Source organism: Lutjanus erythropterus, chromosome 16 (assembly GCF_056507025.1).
Source record: "Lutjanus erythropterus isolate fLutEry1 chromosome 16, fLutEry1.hap2, whole genome shotgun sequence".
Classification (NCBI taxonomy): Eukaryota; Metazoa; Chordata; class Actinopteri; order Lutjaniformes; family Lutjanidae; genus Lutjanus; species Lutjanus erythropterus.
The window spans coordinates 23,881,193-23,903,089 of record NC_139332.1 but is presented as its reverse complement, the minus strand read 5'-3'; the positions used below and the strand labels follow the sequence as shown (position 1 = coordinate 23,903,089).

Below are 21,897 nucleotides of genomic sequence, written 5' to 3'. Positions count from 1 at the left end.
TCACCACCAATGACTGTGATGTCTACAACCCAAATAAAAAATATAGATTTAGGCCATAGAACTGCAGCCTTGGTTGTTCAGGGCCATGATTGGGCCCAGTCTTCTAATCTTACATAAAAGACACAGTATGTCTGACAGACTACGCTCAGGGGTAAATAAAGTCCTGAGTGCTCTGCTGTCACTCGACTGTGGGCGGACTTGGCCCCATGTGAGGCAGCGTGGGTAGATGGTCCAACGGTCATCTGCTGACATGTCATTTTCTACACTACAGGGAACAACACTAATTACACACAACCAGCTACTCAGTATAGTGTTGGATAGATGGTATGAAAATAGTTGTAAATACTACACAGAGATACTTCATGAAATTATCAACTGAGTTTAAAGGCCAGCAGGACAGACACACATCAGTAGGTAAGAGGAGGACAGCGCATGCACGGACGCACGCACACACACGCACACACACACACACACACACACACACACTCTATGTTCAAAAGGAAAGTAAACAACTTCAGCAACTTAAGTCCACAGTTCAACTCTCAGTGCCCTTCCTGTCAGGAGGTGTGTGTGTGTGTGTGTGTGTGTGTGTGTATGTGTGTGTGTGGTTTTCAGCTCCACAACAGTGGGAACATACACACGTTTACTGTCCGCTAATCATTTATCAGGCAGCTAATCGGCTTCGTAACCTGCAGCTGTGCTCACTGTCTGACAGATCAGCCGTGTATCTCCACCTGCAGCCCCTCCAACACCACACCTGCATGATGTGACATCAGAGTATTTGGACGTTATAATCCCCTACTTGTAATCTTAAATTTGAGATAGTTAGAATACCAGACTACCAGCCCAAATTTTTTGCATATCCAGATTGATTTACAAAGTCTGGTCAGCAAAAAAAAAACACATGAAATCTTATTTTTGCTAATCACATCCAAGACACATTTGGAGGTTGAGGTGATGTGAAATGTGACTGATCAAATTTCTACAGATGTGTCTCAGTCCAGACGCTCAAATCATTTCAAAATATTTTTACATCACTCGCAATGCAACACACAACAAAGACCTGAAATCATAATGTGTAACGTCACTCACTGAGTGTGTCCGGTGCAACAGGAGAGTGAGCAGCTTCACTGTTCGGAGGTCAGAAAGATGGATCTCCATTTCCATGCTTCCATGAGCTGCAGCTGCATCACCAGTGCACATACTTACTGAAACCCATTCACATAGACTGGTGATGTCTGGACAGACAACTCTGATCAAATCACTTGCAAATAACGGTATGGACAGCCTGTCTTAAAAAATGCTAAACAAATTTGATTTGCTGCAGTTTGAACAAAGAGGTGTTAACTTAATTATGTGTTATGATGTTGTTAACATCATAGCTACCATTGTGAGGACTCTGGTCTGTGATATTTCTGGGATTTTGTGCGTTTAATGACAGAAAGGGGAGTTTACAGTATATACAGCTATTAAATGGCTTAGAAATTTGCAGCTTTGATACGAGATCGAAATAAATAAGAATAAAAAATGAGAATTATCTGGGTGTAAATGAATAGTGGAACAAACAGAATGGGCCCAACATCTCTGAAACTTTGAAACCAGGTCAACTAAAGTTACAGTTTGAAACCAAACAACAACAACTGTAACCAGCTTCCTGTGGGTATCAGCTGTGATTGGACAGAGGAATGAAACTGGCCCCGATAGGTTGGTGGGACTGCCATAAACAAGGTCAAAATCTACTACAGTACGAGACCTGATTAATAATCTAAAGCTCCACACAGAGAGATAAGATATGAGAGTGTCTACTCATCCCTCAAAGAGGTATTGCTTTATTGAACATGAGCTTTCTTACACCATCAATGTGGCTGCAGAAAAATACATCCCCGTGAATAAAATTATTCTACCTTCAAAGGGATGATGTATGTCTTAGTTCCACCAAATTATCGACAAAGCAGGTGGTGGAAAAGAAAACCTCACCAGCAGCCTGTAGAGTTATAAAAATGAAGATATACAAGGCACAGGGTGAAATGCAGTCGTTTTAACTCTGTTAATAAAGTATGAATGACAAAACAAAATCACCTCAAGCTCCAGTATATAGCTGCTGTTCTTGAGATTTCAATCACTTGATTTTTTTTCCCCAGCCTCTGGAGTTCACCCAGTTGTCATGGAAATGCTGAGGAAGAGGTTCCCAACTGCAAACTGGTACCAAGCATCAGAACATTTGCCACTGGGTCTCAAGGAAATTATTAAGATTCTGCAGAAAAGCTGAATATATGACTTCATGTTCTATTTCTGCAGTATGAATGAATGTTTTCATCCGTCCCTGTCAAGAGGATCATCAGTATGCAGCTGACCACCATCATCATCATCTTTCAGCAGGACGTGACAGCCATGTCAGAAAAATAGCGAGCTAGATTTATACTTAATGTAAGGGCTTTCATTTATAGTTCAGGGTCTAATTTCACCTCATGATATCACTGCCGCAACACTGAACAGCTGTATCATACACAATCAGACTGTATCCTTTAAAGGACCAGCGTACAGAATTTTTTGTTATCTAGCAGTGAACTTACAGATTGCTAAAACCAGTGTGGTGCATAATTTAGAATTTTGCATAATATCGAATGACCAATTTGAGAACATTTTATGCTACAGCACACAACAAACATGAACATCAACATACTGTTTCAACTGCTAAGTCAAAATTCAAACTTTCCAGCTCAGGTGTTCAAGCGCTGCCACTTTAGTAAGTAGCCAAAATGAAACACAGAGCAAAATAAAGTCAAGTTTCGGGTTTTGTTTTGTTTTATTTTTACGCTCTCCCACTCACTCTCTCATAGGCTTTATGTTTTTCCCTGTCTGTCTGTCATGAAAGGGATATTACTTTTATAGAAAACTTGAAAATATAAAAAAAAAAGCTGAGATGAAAAAGTTGGTGTGTGGATAAAAAGTCGGTGGCGGAAAACACAACAAAGTGTGATGGAAAAAGACGCTGCATAATAGAAAGCAGAATAAAAAGAACAGAATAGAATAGAAAACAATATGTCTGTGTACGTCTCCTCAGTAAACGAAACAAACACAAATTTCCATCACATTTCCTACATTGTTTTCTTTCGTTTCAAGTTTGACTAACGCTCTTTTAATTCTCATTCCCTCCGCTTCTACAATGGCTTAATTGCATCCGATTGGAGAAATACCATCACCAGCTGTTTATCTCAATGAACCAGCTCTGAACAGACGCATCACAGCAGTAGATTGAAACCAACATTAATTCACATTATCTTTTATTAATTTTCTGGAAATTAGGTTGTAATTTGCAATAGATCTGAACGGAAACCCGGCTGTTCTCTTTATCATATTCAGGCTTATTTGTTTGTTAGAGAGATCGATCACATCTGAACCAAAACGTACATGATTTGTAAATCGGTCTGTCTGCTGATGGAAATCATGAGGTACAATGGGGGAAAGCTCCAGAACATTTATTAAATTGACACTGATTTGAGATTGTGAAGCTTCAAGTGTTCTGTTGTGTCAGAATTGTGTTGATTGAGCACCATGCTACAGTTCCTGATACAATTTTACAATTGCAAAGTATTTTCAGGCGTTCCTGCTATTTTGATAAAGTTCTGTACCATCTACACCAGCAGTGTGGGCTCACGTTGCAAATTTGGTGACTTTATACTTTGCAAAAAAAACCCTGCATCTCAATTGGACTTTAAAACCAATAACTTGTGCCTTTCGATTTGCAAATACTTAATACTTTCCCCCAAACCCAAAGATTAAAAAGTATGTTAATTAAAAAATGTGGCATTAAACAACTCCTTTCTCTCCATTTCTACTGAATCAACTAACATTAACGTTATTCATTTCCAGCAGGTCGGCACTTAAATCCCCAGATCCACTGTGTTTTCAACCCATCACTCAGCATCCAATCATGGTGCAGGACAGAACCACAATGAACTAAAGTTACGTTACTGAGCTCCAGTTGGAAAAAAGGACCAAACATGATTTTGTTTTCATACAAAACTATGCAGTGGTCAACTAACAAAAACAACTGCAGCATGCAAAACCTTTTTTTTCCTTTTTTTTATTCATTTGACATTTGAAGTTGGACTAAGAACAGTAAATTAAGGCTGTAAAATGCATCGCTCTTTTATTCTGTTTCTTATGAAGACTGACAAGGAAAATTAACTCCTGCCCTTTTTTTGTAATAAATAAATCCTGCTACATGGTTTCTGCTAAAGAGGTCCGTTATCAGAGATGTAGCCAAGCCTCTGCCGCTGGCTGCCTCATCGCCGGAGTGGCTGCGATAACGATCTGCAAGGCAGACAGTGCAGCTCCGGGACGGATTAGACCACAGCAGTGGGTACAGTAATAACAGCTGCTGCTGTGGCAGTGCCCTGCAGTCAATGAACAGGAACAAAACGCCCGCGCAGCTCCGCAGGGCCGAAGGAAAAAGAGAGATAGACAATCTTCCCCCCGTCCACTTTTACTTGCTTATCCAATTTTGTCTCATCTTTTGATTGCTTTTCTCATCATGGCTGAGCAGGATAATTGGACTTTCCCCTCACTCCAGCTGTGCAGCAGTTTGAAGCGGTGAGGAGCTACATGTTGAATAAGCGAACCGGTGATGAAGCAGCATAACGAGGCTGCAGTATTTAATTGTTTAAAAAGACACATGGAAGAGTGTTTTTCTTTTTTTTCAAAGAGTGGAAAGAAAGTGAGTGTTCCTCGTCCTTTCTAATGTTTGAAGGTGAACCTGTGTTTGTAAAACAGGAGCGTAGTGCATCGGAGATGAGTGTTTGTGGTGACTCACCAGCACCTCTTGGCCTCCTCCTGCTCTTTCCACACTTAAGTGTTCATCGGAGCCCTTCAGCTTCCTCACCTGAAACCAAACACACACACACATAATTTAATGAAAAATAAACTTGAATAAATCAGTGAAGAAACCATACACAGCAAAAGAAGAAGGGGACGGAGAGCCTGCGTCTGAAAAGAGAAGCTGATATGGAAGTGCCTTAAGACCTGCGTTCTTGCTCAGTATTTGCACTGAAAAGGAGCATGCTCAATTTTTTTCTTATTTTAGATACAACCTCCTCCTACCAGGAACACTGGAGTCTATATTTAGTCTTGCTAAATGGTGTGCAACATTCATGTTTGTCATGTGTTTTTTTATTCCGGTTTTTATATCACCACAACATTTCTGTCCATTGTTGCCTGCTCCCTCTCTCTCTGCTGTGATCACACTTCTGTTTTTATCACCTGTTAGTGCCGTTATCGCACTCAGTGGTGCACATCGCGGACTTTCATTGATTACAAACTGATCAGTTCAGTTCACCAAAAATATGAACATTTTCAATGAATGCTGCTCTTTTAGCACATTCATGCACATCACTGTTCTTGCTGATGGTTGCAAAAACAGGTCTGATTATATTGAGGCCACTGAAGTCAGGCTACCTGCTGACTGTTTGTGTGTACTGTTATTTTTGTTACATTTACAAGTAGGCGGTCTGTTACCGTGACCAATTTTTGTGCATTTCTCCACTAAAAGAAGTACCAGCACCTACACCTGTTACATGTGGGGACTCTGATGTTGACTTTTTTTTCCCATGTGACACAGCCTACGGTCTTATCAGACACTGAAATCGTGGCGTATATCAAGTCGGGTCTCAAGAAATACGTACTGAAGAAATCCCCCATCAAAACTTTCCAGTCATACACCAACATCATCTAATGTGCGTGTGTGGAGGTTTTTTAACCACAGAAGTATCATCAGAGGAACTGACTATCTGACACACATTCTGGAAGAACTTCTAAAAGAGTAAACTCAGAGAACATTGGCCGGGTGAATCTACATGATCTGAAAAGCCTGTGCACTGTCATAGTTTGTATGCAGGCACGTGTTTTGAGAAGCTAAGTGATCCACTGGCTGCATGTTGAAACATGACACACTGTAGGTGGACAGGTTCTTTATTATTGGAACAATTCATGGCACTATTGTTTTATGATGATTTCTAAAATGCAAACAAAATATGTTTACTAAAAGAAGTGATGTGAATCACACTATGATCACCAGACCCAGTCCAACTGGAATACCTATGGGAGGATTTGGACAGTGCTAATATACAGAGCAGGACTAGACACACATGCACTGCACATTATAATCAAACTTTAACGCAAATAAAACCTTACTAGAGTCAGAAAGTTCCCCCTTTTTACTGAGTGATGTTTTGTGCATTTCCATACTATTTTTAATCAATATTTCTCACAGATTTATGCAAGATAAATATGACATTCACACTAATTTGTCTCCTTTTGAGAGAGACTACTAGAACGTAGCAGATTTTTACATCATACCTGCTATAAATGTCACAACTCAGGAAATAAAAGACTGGTCTCATATGATGGAGGCAGAGCTGGAGCAGATCAATGCTTTATTAACAATAATAAGGTCTGAGGCTTACAGGCAGCAGGCAGGAGACAGGAATCCAGGTAACAGGTTTGAAAGCAATGGCTTGAAACAACAGAACAACACGGATGATGTGTGGAAATGAGCTGGTTAAGTGCTGCAGGGCTGACGAGGGAGGACGGAAACAGGTGAGCAGGGACGGTCAGGTGACTGCAGAGCTGATGAGAGAAGTGGGGACAGGTGTGTGAATAGGTGGGGCAGTCAGGTGGAAAAATGGTGTGGAAAGGAGGGAAAGTGAGAGAGTGGATGGAAGAGAAGCAACAACTGGGCCTGGGGAGGAAAAGTGGCTAAAGAAAACATAAGACAGAAAGACTGTGACAATATAAACCCACGCCGACAATTCAGCTTGAGATACCTTCAGTCTAGTACAATACAACTGAAGATTTATCCAAGTAAACACTTAAAAAGACACGCACAGACGCACATCCACAAACTATCCGAACAGAGAGAAATCTGCACATCAAAGAGCTCCTGTTTAAAGCCTTTATTTGCGTGATATTTCATCCTCCAGGCAGTTCCTCAGACGGCTTCTACAAACAGTCACCATCTTAAATACCCATAATTCATTATACACCAACCACGTGACAAAGCACTAGTTATGAAAACTATGCTTTTAGCCAGGATCACTAGTTTTAAAAAAATAAATTTGTGTTTTGTAGAAACAACAAAACAAGTACAACCTTAAAGGGATAGTTCACCCCAAAATGAAAATTCAGTCATTATCTACTAACTGTCATGTGAATGTGGCTCCAAGCTAAGGAACTACAGTGAAGATTCAGGCTAAAAACATGTAATAATGACATCTTTCAAGTCAGCTTGGCATGTCGGGTCATTAGGAGACTTGGATTACACCAGGTAGTATTTTTTTTTCTGATTGTTTTTTTCTGTTCTGTTCTGGGATTCTGCAATGCTTTTTTCCTGTGAAACTCCAGCTGTGTTTTCTGCATTAAAAAACGAAACCCAACCTTCAACCAGCATGAGGGCAAGTAGATAATGCCTGAATTTTCATTTTTTCATTTCTAACAGAGTTGCACCTCTCCGTCAGTGTTAATAAAAATAAAGCATTGTAATGCTGCATTCACATGGATCCAGGCATGTTGGAAATAAATGAATCACCTTACATTTTACAGGGAAATTACCATTAATTTTAATTTGCAATGTAATATTAAGAGAAAGCTGCATTTTATAGTCACGTTTTTTACACCAATCTTCTTCATTTTTCATCTGTTAGCAATGAATCTAAAGCCTTTTTACACCTGACGCAACTCTCCACATCTATCCAGGCGGTACTGGTGGTACTGCAGTGGCTCGTACATCCCCAGTGGCCGGGCAGCTAACCAGGGCACAGTGTTTTGATCAAGTGTCTCAAGGACACTTTGACATGTGGCCAGGGGGATCGATCTGCAGAACATCTGCAGATGACCCACAGGGCACCCACTCTGCCACCTGAGCCACAACCACCTCATGTTGTTATTAGAATAATTACATAAAATAATAGAGACAAAATAACTTGTATTGTTTTGGTCCAGATTGTTGTTCAGAAGATGTTTACTGTCTGCCTGAATCCACGCTAGGATTTCTATTGGGTCAGATGTATTGAAGTGCTTTAGATTGTAGTTACTACACTGCTGCAGTATACACCAGTCACCCAATGAACTTCAAAAGTTAGAAACTCTATTCAAAACATACTCCTAACATCAGCGTGCTCATTCAGAGCTGCAGCAAAGACCAACAACAAACACGCCTTTATGGCTTCCATGTACAAAATCAACTTTAATACCAAAAGTTTGCCAAAGAGATGATAAAGTTTGGATTATTTCACTCCTTCATGCACTGATGATTTGCACACTGTCACAACCTGCAGTGACGCTCCAGACGGAGCTCTATAACAAGCCTCATTCTCCACTGGATCAGGCGAATGGGGAGGTACCCCACCAAGATACAGACAGCACACACAAACACACCAACTAATCCCCTGAAGCCCCCTCGCTAAAGCACATGCCTGAATATTAATCCACGAAACCCACATTAAAAAGACTGGGTGTGGATTCAGTTTGTTACAACTGCAGCTGACACAGTAATCTTTCAGAATGAGCTCACAGAGATATGAAGAGGACGGAGAAGCCAGGGACGTTCAGCGACACTCTCATCCTCAAATAGAGCAGCAGGAGTGTGCTTCCACATTTTCCTAAATCACTTCTGTCAATGGAAGTGCTAAAAATATTCTCAATTTAGACAAGCAAGAGAAGTTAAACATGGCATGTGGAAGCTGAGCTCTGCTTAGGCTTTCAGTCTGTCCTGTATTTTTCCATTTTAAATGGTTTTAAAAAGTTTAAATGATCCTCAATTTTGTTGCATCTTTTCTTGCTTGTTGCCTATTTTGGCTTATTGAATGTTTAATATTTGTTTTCCTCGTGTATATATTGTTCAACCGTTTTATCATGTCCTTTTTATATTGAATCTATTTGTTTGATTCTTTTTTGAGTGGAATGCTTAGTTAGAGAGTCACAAACACACAGACAGATTTAATTAAGGAGCATTACTTGCTGTCTGCAGAGATGTGACATTTATTTGGATGACATTTAAGGTCTGCAAATGTGGATTTGCTCACTCTGTTTGGGTTGATGAGGAGAGAGAGAAGGAGTCAGAAAATTGGAAAAACCTCACACATTAAAGAAAATAATGCTGCTTATGTACTGAGACCAAAATCCCCCAACTGAGTTGACTCAGTAATGTTGCTTTTATGTTAAAATATCTGACTTTATTCATCGACCCCAAAATTTCGCTCTCTGACTTTTGAAATTCAAGTTGCTTCTGTTTCGCAAACGTCCACAATAAGGCGCTACGCCATTGTTTCAATGTTATTCTGAAACCCCAACAGTCTGAAATATGTCCTGCTGGACCTAAAGTCCATTTGTCCAATAGCCCATTATACCGAAAACAACCCCCCATTAATACACATAGTAACAAGTGCAGAGAGTGTGTCTTTTCGGAGTAATGGGACTTAAGAGAAAAGTGTGTTTGTTTTCGGGATAACAGGCTGTCAGACAAATGGTCCTTCGGTCCAATGGGACATTTTTTTGGACTACTGGGGTTTCAGAATAAAGGGCAGTCCCCCACAATCAAGGTACAAAGTTAATTTAAGCATGTAGGAGGGTGTTGTAAGACTAGAAAGACACAGAAAAGGATTTTAAAAAAGCTGTTTAATAATCCACAACTAAGTTTGTAAGTGAAATTCCTCAGAAGAACAACTCCAGCAGGGTTCAAACTGGTGATGGCTCGATACCACTTTTTCGTGTCCAATACCAACACTGCAACCTTGAGTATCTGCCAATACCAATACTGATATCAGCCGTGGAGATGTCTGCCTTTTGTCCAATACCACGGACCTAACGGCACTCAGCTTGTGGTGCTCAAAGCACCAAAAATACATGTGAACAAGTATTAGAACTTGAGATAACACACAGACTTTGTACAACGTAGACTTTAAAGGCATATCATGCAGGTTTTTCTTTAAAAACAATGCATAGACTCGTATAAAAATGGTCCCTCTAAATCATCTAAATCATCCCTTATGACCCACTACAAGTGTGTGGTGGTAGCTCTATCTGCAGAGACTCTGTCCTCTGCCTGTATTTTCTGATCTTCTCATTATTTCGCTGTGCTCAGGACACTTTATAAACCCAAAATGGTAAACTGCGACTCAATAATCAGCCTTCTGTCTGGTTACAAACATCCAAGTGACAAATCCTGCTACCTTAAACAGCATTTTGATCAAGTGTCTCGTCAGAAATGTCGACTATTATTTCATATTAGCTCTTCTACTCTTGAAATCATTTAGTTGAGCAACAACTACACCCAGCAGTTACTGGGTGTAAATATTTGGTAAAAAACTAAAATCTACTTGAGAACTAGTTTGTGTGGAGCTTTAATCTCATTTATGTTCTGACTAGACTAAATCTGAACACAAAAAGAGCTGGTAGAGTCGCATCAGCAGGATTTTGCTGCAGGACTTCATAGAGTAAACAAGTAATTTTAGCAGGCCGAGAAGAGAGACAGTCAGGAAAGAGCACTGGAGTCATCTGAAAGGAAACTTTGCCGCAGCTTTAAAACTCTAGAGGAAATGTTAAGTGAGACTCATGGGAGATGATGCCATTTAAAATGAAAAATGGCATGAGGAAAAAAAAAAACATCTGTCACCTTTAGACTTACTAAAAAAAAAAAAAAGAGTGGACTGAAAGCAGGACAGGAAGAAAGACAGGGCCGGGACATTTCAGGACTGTACAGAGGGTCTTCGGCAGGTGAGTGGAGGACCTGCTCCTGCACAGAGACCAACACACTGCTGAACTCTTCAACCCGACCTGAGTTTACTGAAAATAGAAACTGTCGCATTTATAAACAGACACAGAGAAGAACAGGAATCTCTAGGGAAATGTCAAGGCTTTCTGCTCAGTTCTCTTCCTGCAGGAACATATGCCAAGAGCTTGGACCAGGGTCATGTTTACAACTCTGTAACTCTGTGTGTGTGTGTGTGTGTGTGTGTGTGTGTGTGTGTGTGTGTGTGTGTGTGTGTGTTACCTTGGCGCTGCTGTCAGAGTGGCGTCTGGCACACGCTTGGAGCTGACTCATCCAAAACTGCTGCTCCTTGGCGTCGGAGGCTACAAAGAAACACAGAACAAAAACAAAACTGATAAAATTACAAGCCTGAACTTCCTTTCCACACATGAGACACCGAGAAATCCTTACATGAGTTCACAGGCAGGTCAACATGCAGCTCTAAGAAAGCCATCTGCTTTAAAGTTACTCCACATCCACCAATGTTTTCCATCCAATTCGTATTATTGCACCGTAACCTCCATTTCCACTTCTAAATTACTAGAGAAGCTGGAGGAACAAGATAAGTAATCACAACATTATTTTTATTTCATTTATTTTAGCCTCTCTCTAAGAAGATTATTTAATAAACTGTCAGTGTTTTAGAGCTGTCCCCACACTCCAAGGAATACAGAGTGAACACTGAGTAACTCTAATTTCTGAGAACACAGAGGGGAACACTTTATTCGAAGGGGTGTGCTTAAGACTGCCATTAGTGTTATAACCACATCATGACACTTGTCATGGACATGCAGAAGTCTTTATGTATATTGTCATTAAGTGTCATTTGCTTAATTACATCATTTATAATGCAAAGTTGTTTGAGATACCTTTGTTACGACAACTTGACATTAATAAAGCCACAGCACCAACACAACAAAAGTGTTTATAATCCAAACATGGTTTACTGAGAGGAAAAGTGTTGTGATAGGACGCCGTGACACAAACCCACACATGCACACTACATATAGCTCATAGGGAAGGTGGCGAGTGTACACGGTTTTAAGAGTGGTTTTATTTATTTATTTTTATTTTAATGGGTAGTCTCTTGAGCCAACAGCCCTTGTACACACTAAACTTGTTTTTCATGTAATGTCAGGACTTTCAGGTAAGTTTAACAAAAGCTCAAGGCTTCATTTGTCCCAGAAGACAAACAAAAGACACGAGACATAAAAACAAAGTGACAACAGATAGAAACACATTAAAAACATTCAGGAAATTGTTCAGCATTCTGGTGAACATGTTTATGTGGTTTCTTTCTCGAAATGATGATGATTGATATCACTCTGATATGTGTTGCAGCCTGTTAGCTTAGCTTAGCATGAAAATCAAAGAATAACCATGACAAGCTAGATGTTTCCCCATTTCCAGCCTTTGTGCTATGCTAAGCTAAGCTAACCTGCTCCTAACTGTTGCTGCATATTTACGGTACAAACAAGACTGGATATCAATGTTTTCATCTAACTTTAGGCAAGAAAGAAAAAAGCCGGATTTCCGAAAATGCTAACCATTCCTTTGAATGCAGATTGTAGCGTGCATAAAATATTAAAGGATAAGTTCGACATATTGGTGAACGTGTTTATCTAAGTTTCTTGCTGACAGCTAGATAAGACAAGTGATACCACTCTTATATCTGCTGTAATGCACAGCCAGATGCTGGTTAGCTTAAGCATAAACACTGGAAACAGCTGGAGGAGACAGCTAGCCTGGAAAATCAACGCGTAATCATGACAAACAAGCCGTTTCCCCGTTCGCAGTCTTTGTGCTATGCTAAGCTTAGCTTACCAGCTGCCAACTGTAACTTCGTATTTAAAGTACAAGCAAGACTAGTGGTGATCTTCTCACCTAACTCTAAACGATCAGGGAACCAGTATAACCACTACAGAGGAGGTTTTAAGGTGGAATGATTGAATCTGTTTTGACGGCCTTTAAGCTGTGATTTAAAGAAAACTGGACGAAGGGCGGTGAAGGCTGTATATAACTGAGGCATCAGTGAGGACGACCTGCTCAGTCATCTCATTTGTACTCAAGATTATTCAACTTGCTGACTGTCTGCCCGACCATTTGATCCTGTTACTTTGTGAATGACGTCCTCAGGACTGGTTTCACATCTGAACCTCTTCATTTTCTCCTCTATTCTAAATTGGACATTCAGTATTCAAGAAGCAGCAGCAATTCATGAGCCAATTTGCCAGCAGCACAGGAAGCAGCTTGATACTCTCTGCATGCTTGTGGTTTTCCCTTTGGCACACAGACAATACACCCCGTTATCTAAACACAAATAGCCAGTTGAAGCCCAGACTTGCTGACTAACACAGCGAGCCGCAGCCCGTCCAGCTGAAGGAGACGCTGACAGTCTGCTTGTGCTGACCCGCTCCAGGTCAGACTGGAAAATAATACCCTTCTGATCCCATTTCACTGACTAATTATTACAGAACAATGTCTTCGATGGGTCTGATGATGTTGAGTTCGGGCTGTAGGTCACTCCCAGCTGGAGCAGCAACAGAAGAAAAGAGTAACAAAGGATTTAAAGTAGTGGCACCATTAATCTCTAATGGTTGCATTTGGCAGCTGTGGTGGCATTGCAGTAGGTGCTTCACCACCTGTTGCCTCCCAGGGATCAGCACTCCCCTAAGGGACCGCTTCTATTTCTAGTCCAAATTTCAGGAAAAAACCCTAATTGAGATGCATATTCTGAACGCACTGTATACATGTAAAAAAAAAAAATCATGTTTTAATCTGTTAATCCTACATTCAGATTCAGATAAAACCCATTAAGACTGTCATATATATATATATATAAACACACACACACACACACACTTATAATTCATTGACCATGGCTGGTAGTGATTTAGTTGAACAATTTTGCACAATTTTACTTAAACTTTCACATAAAAGTGTTTTGTTTTGAACAACTTGCTGAAACAACCAACACCGGCATTTTTCTTGGGAGGACAGTCACAAAAATTCAACGGTACTATGCTCAGTCACTGAAAATAGTTTTAGGTAATTTTGAAGTCTGCACAGATGCAGGCTTCACCAGAGGATCCATCAAAGGCTCACGGCAGCACTTGTGAGCACCTCTGCAGAACGACAAAACCGGAATGGGACACCCTGAGCCTTTAGAGACCCTCGCATGAATACGCACACTAGACCCACAAGACTGAGGGAGGAAAATAAGAAAACAGCACTTATTTACAGATCGTGACTTAAATAATGCTTCAGGTCTGCCACAAACACCAGGCTTCATTCAGATCCAAACAAGGATGTAATTACCACTTATCACAGCAATTAAGCTTCAGAGCTTTAGTGAGTGATTTCTTTGGCCTGGGTTTTTTTTCTCAGGCGACACTGGCTTTGTTGACACCTGGCAAAGGCCATTTGCAGAGTCCAAATGCATTGCTTTTAACCGGTGAGGTGCAGCAATGCACTTCTCAAGGCTAGTCTGCTGTAAATTTATATATGAAGAGGAGGAAGTTTGCAAAGTTCACATTGCACTGACTCTTGACTTAACCCACCAAGCCACCTGTGCATTTCTGGGTCTTTTTATTTCTAGATAATCCTCCTAAAAAAAAGTCTCCTGAGCTAATCATCAATCAAAGATAATGTAGAAAAGGGCAGAGCTCTTTGGACAAAAGATGGAAATTCACATAATGGTTCAAAGATTCATGTTGGGATTAGCTTCTTCTCAAACATTATTTAACTAATAACTAATATAATTTTACAATATTTTTACTTCTCTATTTATTAAACTGTAGGTGATTATAGGGTTAAAGCATTTTCTTTTATACTATAATTTAAATTGAGAGCATGATAACCAATTTGATCATTATTTATTTGTAAGTGCAAACCAAACCTAGATCCTTGGATCCAAACTTCTGCATGTGACTCCCATGATGATTTCTGTTTAGTAAGGCAAAAAAGTTAAAGTCTGAATTTAACATTCCTCACAACTTGAAATGTTCTGGAAGTCTTCAGCATTTCCCTAAGAAACAAAATGTTTTAACTGTCAGGCTTGAAAACAAAACAATATGCCTATTTTCACAAACCGCTCACCTCTGAATCATGCAGCATTTGTTGAAATAAAATTACTTGTCATATATTGCTGCTGTTCGCCCGGAGCAGCAGACTGGATTGTCGAACCTTTTGTGGAAGGCAGGAAACACGAGGGAACGCGGAGGAGTAAAGGCTTGTCGGTTTGTCTTGCAGCATCTGAGCCCCCTTTCTGACAGCAGAATGGGGGAAGGCGGCATCCGAACAACAGACAATCTGACAATCACGCCTGTTTTATGTGTGGAGGTGTGAAGGTTGGCAGAGTTTGATCAACTCCCTTTCTCACTCTCTTTTTCACTTGTTGCACGTACAACCGAGTTTACCTTCATTAACACTTCTGAGATGAGACTGGGTGAAAGTGTGCAACTTCGTCCTCATTTTAGGCAGGATTTTTTTTTCATATTGTAAGAACTGAACCTTTTAAGACAGTCATGTTTAAAAGAAGCCTAAATTTAATTCCACTCTGATTGTCTGGCAAATATTTTCAGTATTTTTCTCCTGATTTTCATCCAAAGAGAAGCTTTAAATGTGGAAATGAATGCACCACTCCCTTTAGGTGGCTGTATGATGAGGATGGATTGCCTCATAAGATTTATGAGGAGTTGTATCACCAAAAAAATACTAAATTCTACAATCATCTGTTGAGTGTTAACTGTTATTTGACATGCTGATAGAAGTTATCTCAACGAAAGGAGGATTCAATTTGCACTTGTCAGTCACTTGTGCTGCTGACATCTGCCACCATCAGGAGAACACCTACAAAAAGCCTCTTTTAAGTGAAGAGGCAACTCTGAGAAAATGAGACAGAAGCTCTTGACGTGCGCTGCATTAGAGATGAGCTCTCCCACTGTGAGTGGCTGCTCGCCTCTCCGGGGAGAACATTACACATTCATACAGAGACACCTGTGCAAAGATGTCTTTTCTCCACAAACACCAAGCATCAACCTTCCCACTTATTTCTTGTTGTCATCGTCCACAGAAATCACTCGCTCTAAAGGGGCCACTTATGGAGAGTGAGCAGACGTCTAAATCAGATATTTTTCTCTCTGATGTGCACCATCCCCGCTGTGATTAAAGATAATTACTTGTCTGTATTGAGCAGAGCAGCCTCCGTGTGTGGCTATGCTAATATGCACCTGTTCAAATGGTGACGCAAGAGATGCACACACTACTTAGCTGAGAGCGGGACGTGCTGTTCTCATTCAGGGTAAATACGGTGATATTGATGAAAATTTCAAAGCTGGTTTTGTGTCACAAGAGCTGCAGACTTGAGGTGACATGCTGACAGCTCTATTCAGTTGATGAATGCACGAGGCGTGCGATGGGGACTAACAGCGAAATGAGGAGCAGGTCTGTCTGCCTGTTTAAAATGAGCAACAATAGACACCCGTCCTGGCCTGCGTGTCCTATTTAAATGTCAATATCCACGCCAGAGAGGCGGCTGAACGATATCCGAACGCTAGTGAGTCAGAGAGGGAAACCTCCTCCTCTCCAGTCAATCACAGCGCCACCGTCATCGTCTAATTACTCCCGTTTTAATTACAGCATTGTGAAAGATGTTATTGGTTAAGCTAATGGTAAGTCTGAGGATTAATGATTGGACCAGCAGTTAGATTTGATTAAAGCGCTGGGAGATATTATGAGCGAGGCACTTTAAACATATACTTCACAAAAATGGACATGCTGACAAGGACAAGAGGGGTTAGAAGAGTGGCCCAGCAATTACAGCAACCAGCCGTCCCTCATTAAAATGACTCAATGACCACCACAATTAATTGTATAAATCAGAAACACTATTAAATGCTAAGAGGAAAATGTTGTAATTTCAGGTTTAACTGAAACTAACTGCTTAATTGGCTTTTAATAGTTTTTTAATTCACTCCTGATTCAGACTGTTGCACCCCACGTTTGTCGTGCCGTGCAGTGTGGTTGGTTAACATTTGAACTGATATGGTACAGATTAGGGCTGTGTATTGGCAGGAATCTGGCTACATGATAGCTATCACGATGACGACAGAGGTTATAACTCAATATAATGCAGTACTGTAAGCAAGATGATATATTGCTATTTTCAAACTAATTTTAAGAAAACTGTCATCCATCCATCCATTCATTCATTTTCTGTAACCGCTTATTCCGGAAGGGTCGCGGGGAGCTGGAGCCTATCCCAGCTGACATTGGGCGAGAGGCAGGGTTCACCCTGGACAAGTCTCCAGTTCATCGCAGGGCTGACATAGGGCTGGGCGGTATGACAAATTTTTCATATCACGTTTTTTTTTTTAAATCATATCGGTTTCACGGTATTTGACAGTATTTTTTTTTTCATGCAACAGTGTGCAACATTTCCTTCTACCGAGAACAGAATTACTGCAGTTGATTTCCTTTAAATAGCTCATTTTACTGTCATAAGGATTGTATCATGTTTTTTTCATGTCCAGACAGGTAAAAGCATGACCCCTTCAAAGTATGGTTACCATCACATGGACGACTATACAATTAAACGTCCCCACCCAAGCTAGTCGGCACCAGAAATACTAGTCGTTTAAAATATTTAAAAATGAAATATGCGTCAATATTTCATTCATGCATGATGCCAGTTATCTGCTGCGGCACGGCACTAGTCGAGAGCCGCAGCCCCTCTCACCCAGCGCGTGTGAACCTATCGCCGTGGCAACACCGGATGTTTACATCAGCGAAGTCGGACAGATGAATGTAGACTGTGACAGAATAAGCTGATATATATTCACTCGACTGGAGAAACGTGACCACATTAAGCACAGACACAGACATAAACCTGCAGGCGGAGATACTGCTGCTGCTGTTGCTACTACTAGCTGCTAACATTAGCCACACTGTGTGTCAGGCTGGAAGCTAACGTTAGCCACACTGTGTGTCAGGCTGGAAGCTAACGTTAGCCACACTGTGTGTCAGGCTGGAAGCTAACGTTAGCCACACTATGTGTCAGGCTGGAAGCTAAGGTTAGCCACACTGTGTGTCAGGGTCCCTTACCTGCAGACACTGTGACCCTCTTCGGTCTGAAAAGGTGAAGCATAAGCGTGTAAGGTTTGTATTGCACAGCGCGAAGTAGCGCGCATTTCAGCGGCATTTAAAGTACGATTTGGCGATTGCAGACTGTGATTAACGTCTTCAAATGGACAGTGTTTAACATTATAAATTAATAATTTCCGCCTTGTGTTTTCTTAGTGACTAGTCTAAATTAAATTTTGCGTCAAATCAACAGAGAAATTAGTTGCCAGGAACATCCCTAGTACACACGCTCAAACAAGCACGCCTGTGGTGTTGGTGTGCAGCAGTGAAATGGGTCCCCGCTGAAACACTTCCCCGCCGCGTACGTTCCGGATGTTGTTTGGGCTATTCACCAGTATGGCGGTATATGAAAATTTCATATCATAACGAAAATAAAGACCGGTTTTCGGTACGAACCGGTATACCGCCCAGCCCCAGGCTGACACATAGACAGACAACCACTCACACTCACATTGACACCTACGGGCAATTTAGAACCCCGAAAACGGTCATATAAATATAAATAATCTGCTGTTACAAATTCTGTCAGGTTTGTAGTGAGGTATGATGTTGGCAGGTTTATAATAATCAATCAAAAGGACAGGTTTGTGCATCAAATCAATGCAGAAGTCCAGTTTGTTTTCTATGATGCACAATAAAGATTGTGTCAGGAATCCTAATCAGCCAGTTTGAAAGCTGTTCTGAGCACGACTTGACCCTTTTCATTAGCTGACTGTCTCGTTGTGACATTGTATGATAAATAGCTTAATTTACCATCTGCGTATTCAGACATGATTAAATCCCCACAGCTCTTCACCTTTGCTCAGCAGCAAAATATGAGGCGCTACAGACTCTCTCTATCCGATAATGAAATAATTTCTTCCTCTCTGCTTTAGCTAATTATACTGTGTTGCTCAGGCTACTTTACAGCTGTGTTAGATATAACTTGTAAAACCTACAATAGATTAAATTAGACATTTAAAGAGAAACATTATCAAGAGTTTAAGGACACCCCAAAGCAGCAGCGTTCAGAAGTGGAAGCATGTAAATGTGATATATATATGTAATTTTCTTCATTTGTATATCATCTAGCAATTAATACATTCAACTGAATTTGCTCACCATGTTTTTCATAATAATGCTACTATACAAAAAGCCACATAAATTGCTGCATTATAATTCACTAACCCAATAAGAGCATCTAATTTCCCTAAGAGTTCTCAAATATTTTTAACAATGATAATATTTGTCAAAAAGTAAAAGACATGAAGTCCAACCATCATATCCAACATCAACAACAAACCATTAAACTCAAAAAATAATGTTTTATTTCTAACTTTACTACATTTTTACATAATTATTCTTATTTTGATTGAAAAATATGTAAAAATGACTATGGTGTGATTTTTTTTGCAGGAATCTGTATGAAATGAAGATGTTGTGTGTAGGACACCTCTGCGTCACAACATTCACTAATGTAAAAGTTTTTTGACGCACCTTTAACAAATATTGCACCTCCTGTGATTTGAAAATTGCAAAATGCCATATTGCACTTTTGATAAAATTTCGATTAACTGTGCAGCCCTACTCTGAAGTGTGTTCTTTCATTCTTTAGAGGTATTTCTTCATCAAAGGTCATATGACATAGATATGTTGGGTTTTAGTGTGCTTCTCCATGCATCTCCCATTGACTTCAATAGAACTATCACCAAGCAGATAATTACAACGTCATTCTATGATGCCAGGATCCTTCCTGCTTTTCTAGTTTCCTTGTTAGTGAAAAGAGAGCATGTTCAAAACCCTGTGAAATTATATCAGCCTGAGAATAAAGGTGGCATTTAAAGCTTTAGACAGAGACCATCTGTGGGATGATACGCAGTTTAAATATGGCTCCCGACTGAGCCTTGAAGTTACTCTTTTTCACCCCCAGGTTAGACTTTCAGGGATTCCCATGGTAACCGGATCTGAAGTGTACCAGCTAATCTTAATCACAGACTGTTGAGTGACTTTGTCCCCCGCTGTTTGAGCAAATTGAAGTTTTTGAGAACAAATTCTGCGTTTTAACTGTAATTATTTTAGAGCAACAATATTCAACAAGTTGTTTTGCTCTTGTTTGGGTAGTTGGGAGGGTCCTGGCGTCAGTCAAACCTAAAAACAAGACATGGGTTTTTTTTCTGAGCTTTTATCAAAATACTGATTTTCTCTCCCAGTGACTTTCTTGATTATTGAGGCGCTGGACATATAAAAACCTCTTTCTGCCTGTGAGTACTAAGCCCAACTTCTTCTTCTTCTTCGACTCCTCTCTGTGGGATCATTGTTTCCTCTTAGCTCAATACACATGGATCACTGAGTTATTCAGGGAATATAGGCCAAGTTATTCTGATATCCTCCCCCTCGAGACTGTTAAGGGGACATTCCAGCGGCTCAAGTGGAGCAACAGTAAAAAGGAGTTTCTCTCGCTTCAGTGGATACAGGTCACTGAAGGCAAAGGCCTTCAACACAGTGACCAGCTACAGGCTCTCTGTCTGGCACTGTGTCTTAAAGTGATATTTCCCATTGGTGCAGTTTAATATTTTGGCCAGTAAGTCTCCTGAGCTGAATTTCTCCTCTGCTGTACATGTTTTTACAAAACTGTACATTGACGTGGGAGATTTTTTTCAAGTTCTTCAGACAAAAAAAAAAGGCTGAAAAAATAAGCAGCTATTCTACACTTCTACCCTGGATACAAAGTCTGAACAAAAAAGTACTTCACAATAGGTATTCAATCTGTATTATATTCACTATAGATTATAATTGCATTTGTCATTAACTGCTCTGCTTTACCTACGCTGTGTCGCTTTTTTTTCCCGGAAACACAACAGATGGCTCAAGAAAGTGTGAAGTGGAGAGAAAAAAAATACTTGGAAAAATACTTGCACCAGGCTTTTCGAGCAACTTCAGTTTTTAAGACGCCCACCTGGCTGTTGATGTAGTATGAAGAGAGAGGAGGAGGGTTGGATGGATCAAACAAACACAGGACTTTCCCCGAGGAGACTGGGGTTCATGTCCTATGTGAAACCAAAATGTTAGGCATTTTCATCAACGTAGTTTTATAACCCCAATTAGAATAATTTTTATATTAATTAACATATCTCTGTGAATGAACCTTTTGTTGTACTGTGAGAAGAGCCCAGTTGTCCCCTGAAATCACACCTTACCTATCCCCAACCACCCTCCCCTTTTAGTCTGTGGCTTTTCAATACAAGTTGTGTCCTTCTTGATGACAGGATCACTTTTGTAATTACACACTGGGTCTCTCAGATGCACTGCTACTGGTTTAGCATCTTGTTCACATTTGGGTTAAGGAAGCTTGTTTCCTCCCTTCTGGTGGAATCTGCATTCTGATCTTACTGTCATCTCCTGTGAAACTGTATATAACTTGACAAACTACCCAACTCCAGCAGACAGTATCATTTGATTTTGATTACTGAAATTGAAAGCTTTACATCAGTTTAATATTGAAACTATGACATCCCCTATTAGTTAACATTTCTTCATGCAAGCTATTTTTCAGTACATTTTAAGAAACTGCTTTAAAAAAAAAGTGACAGGGACTAAATCAGCCAATTCAAAAAGTGGTGGCTGGGGACATGTAGCCAGTACCCCGAGTGTAACTGACACGATGATTTCGAGTCGTAATTCAGGCCACCTTATGAATGTAAGTCCAGCAGGAACTCTCTTTTAGCTTTGACTTTGGGCTTCACCATCTCCTGAGGGAAATATCTGGCTCTTCAGCTGCTAAATGCTCCACCATGTTCAACAGTTAGTTGCTAATTCTGTCTGTCTGCCATTTAGTCCTTGTAGTCACCGTGTAATCCCTGAAGGATTATCACCACGAGTGACACCTTTCACTTTACATCGAGCCATTTAATCCAGCGTCCATCCAAAAATATCGATTAGAGGAGCTTTAAATTCCATCAGGGGCTCCCCAT

At 40.4% G+C, this 21,897-nt stretch overlaps 1 protein-coding gene across 2 annotated transcripts in view; it reads right to left on the bottom strand.

Annotated features, from left to right (window-relative positions):
- Positions 1–21,897, bottom strand: part of osbpl10a (oxysterol binding protein-like 10a) — a 90,556-nt gene that overhangs the window by 52,098 nt on the left and 16,561 nt on the right. The window contains exons 1-3 of one of the 2 annotated variants that reach the window (XM_084738392.1): positions 17,909–18,176; positions 11,048–11,127; positions 4,817–4,885 (exon numbers count right to left, since the gene is read on the bottom strand). In XM_084738392.1, coding sequence (XP_084594518.1) covers positions 4,817–4,885; positions 11,048–11,127; positions 17,909–18,005 — 246 coding nt within the window. In that variant the 5' untranslated portion in view covers positions 18,006–18,176. Of the gene's footprint in view, positions 1–4,816; positions 4,886–11,047; positions 11,128–17,908; positions 18,177–21,897 lie in introns of those variants that run through there. The other variant, XM_084738391.1, reaches the window with a different exon arrangement.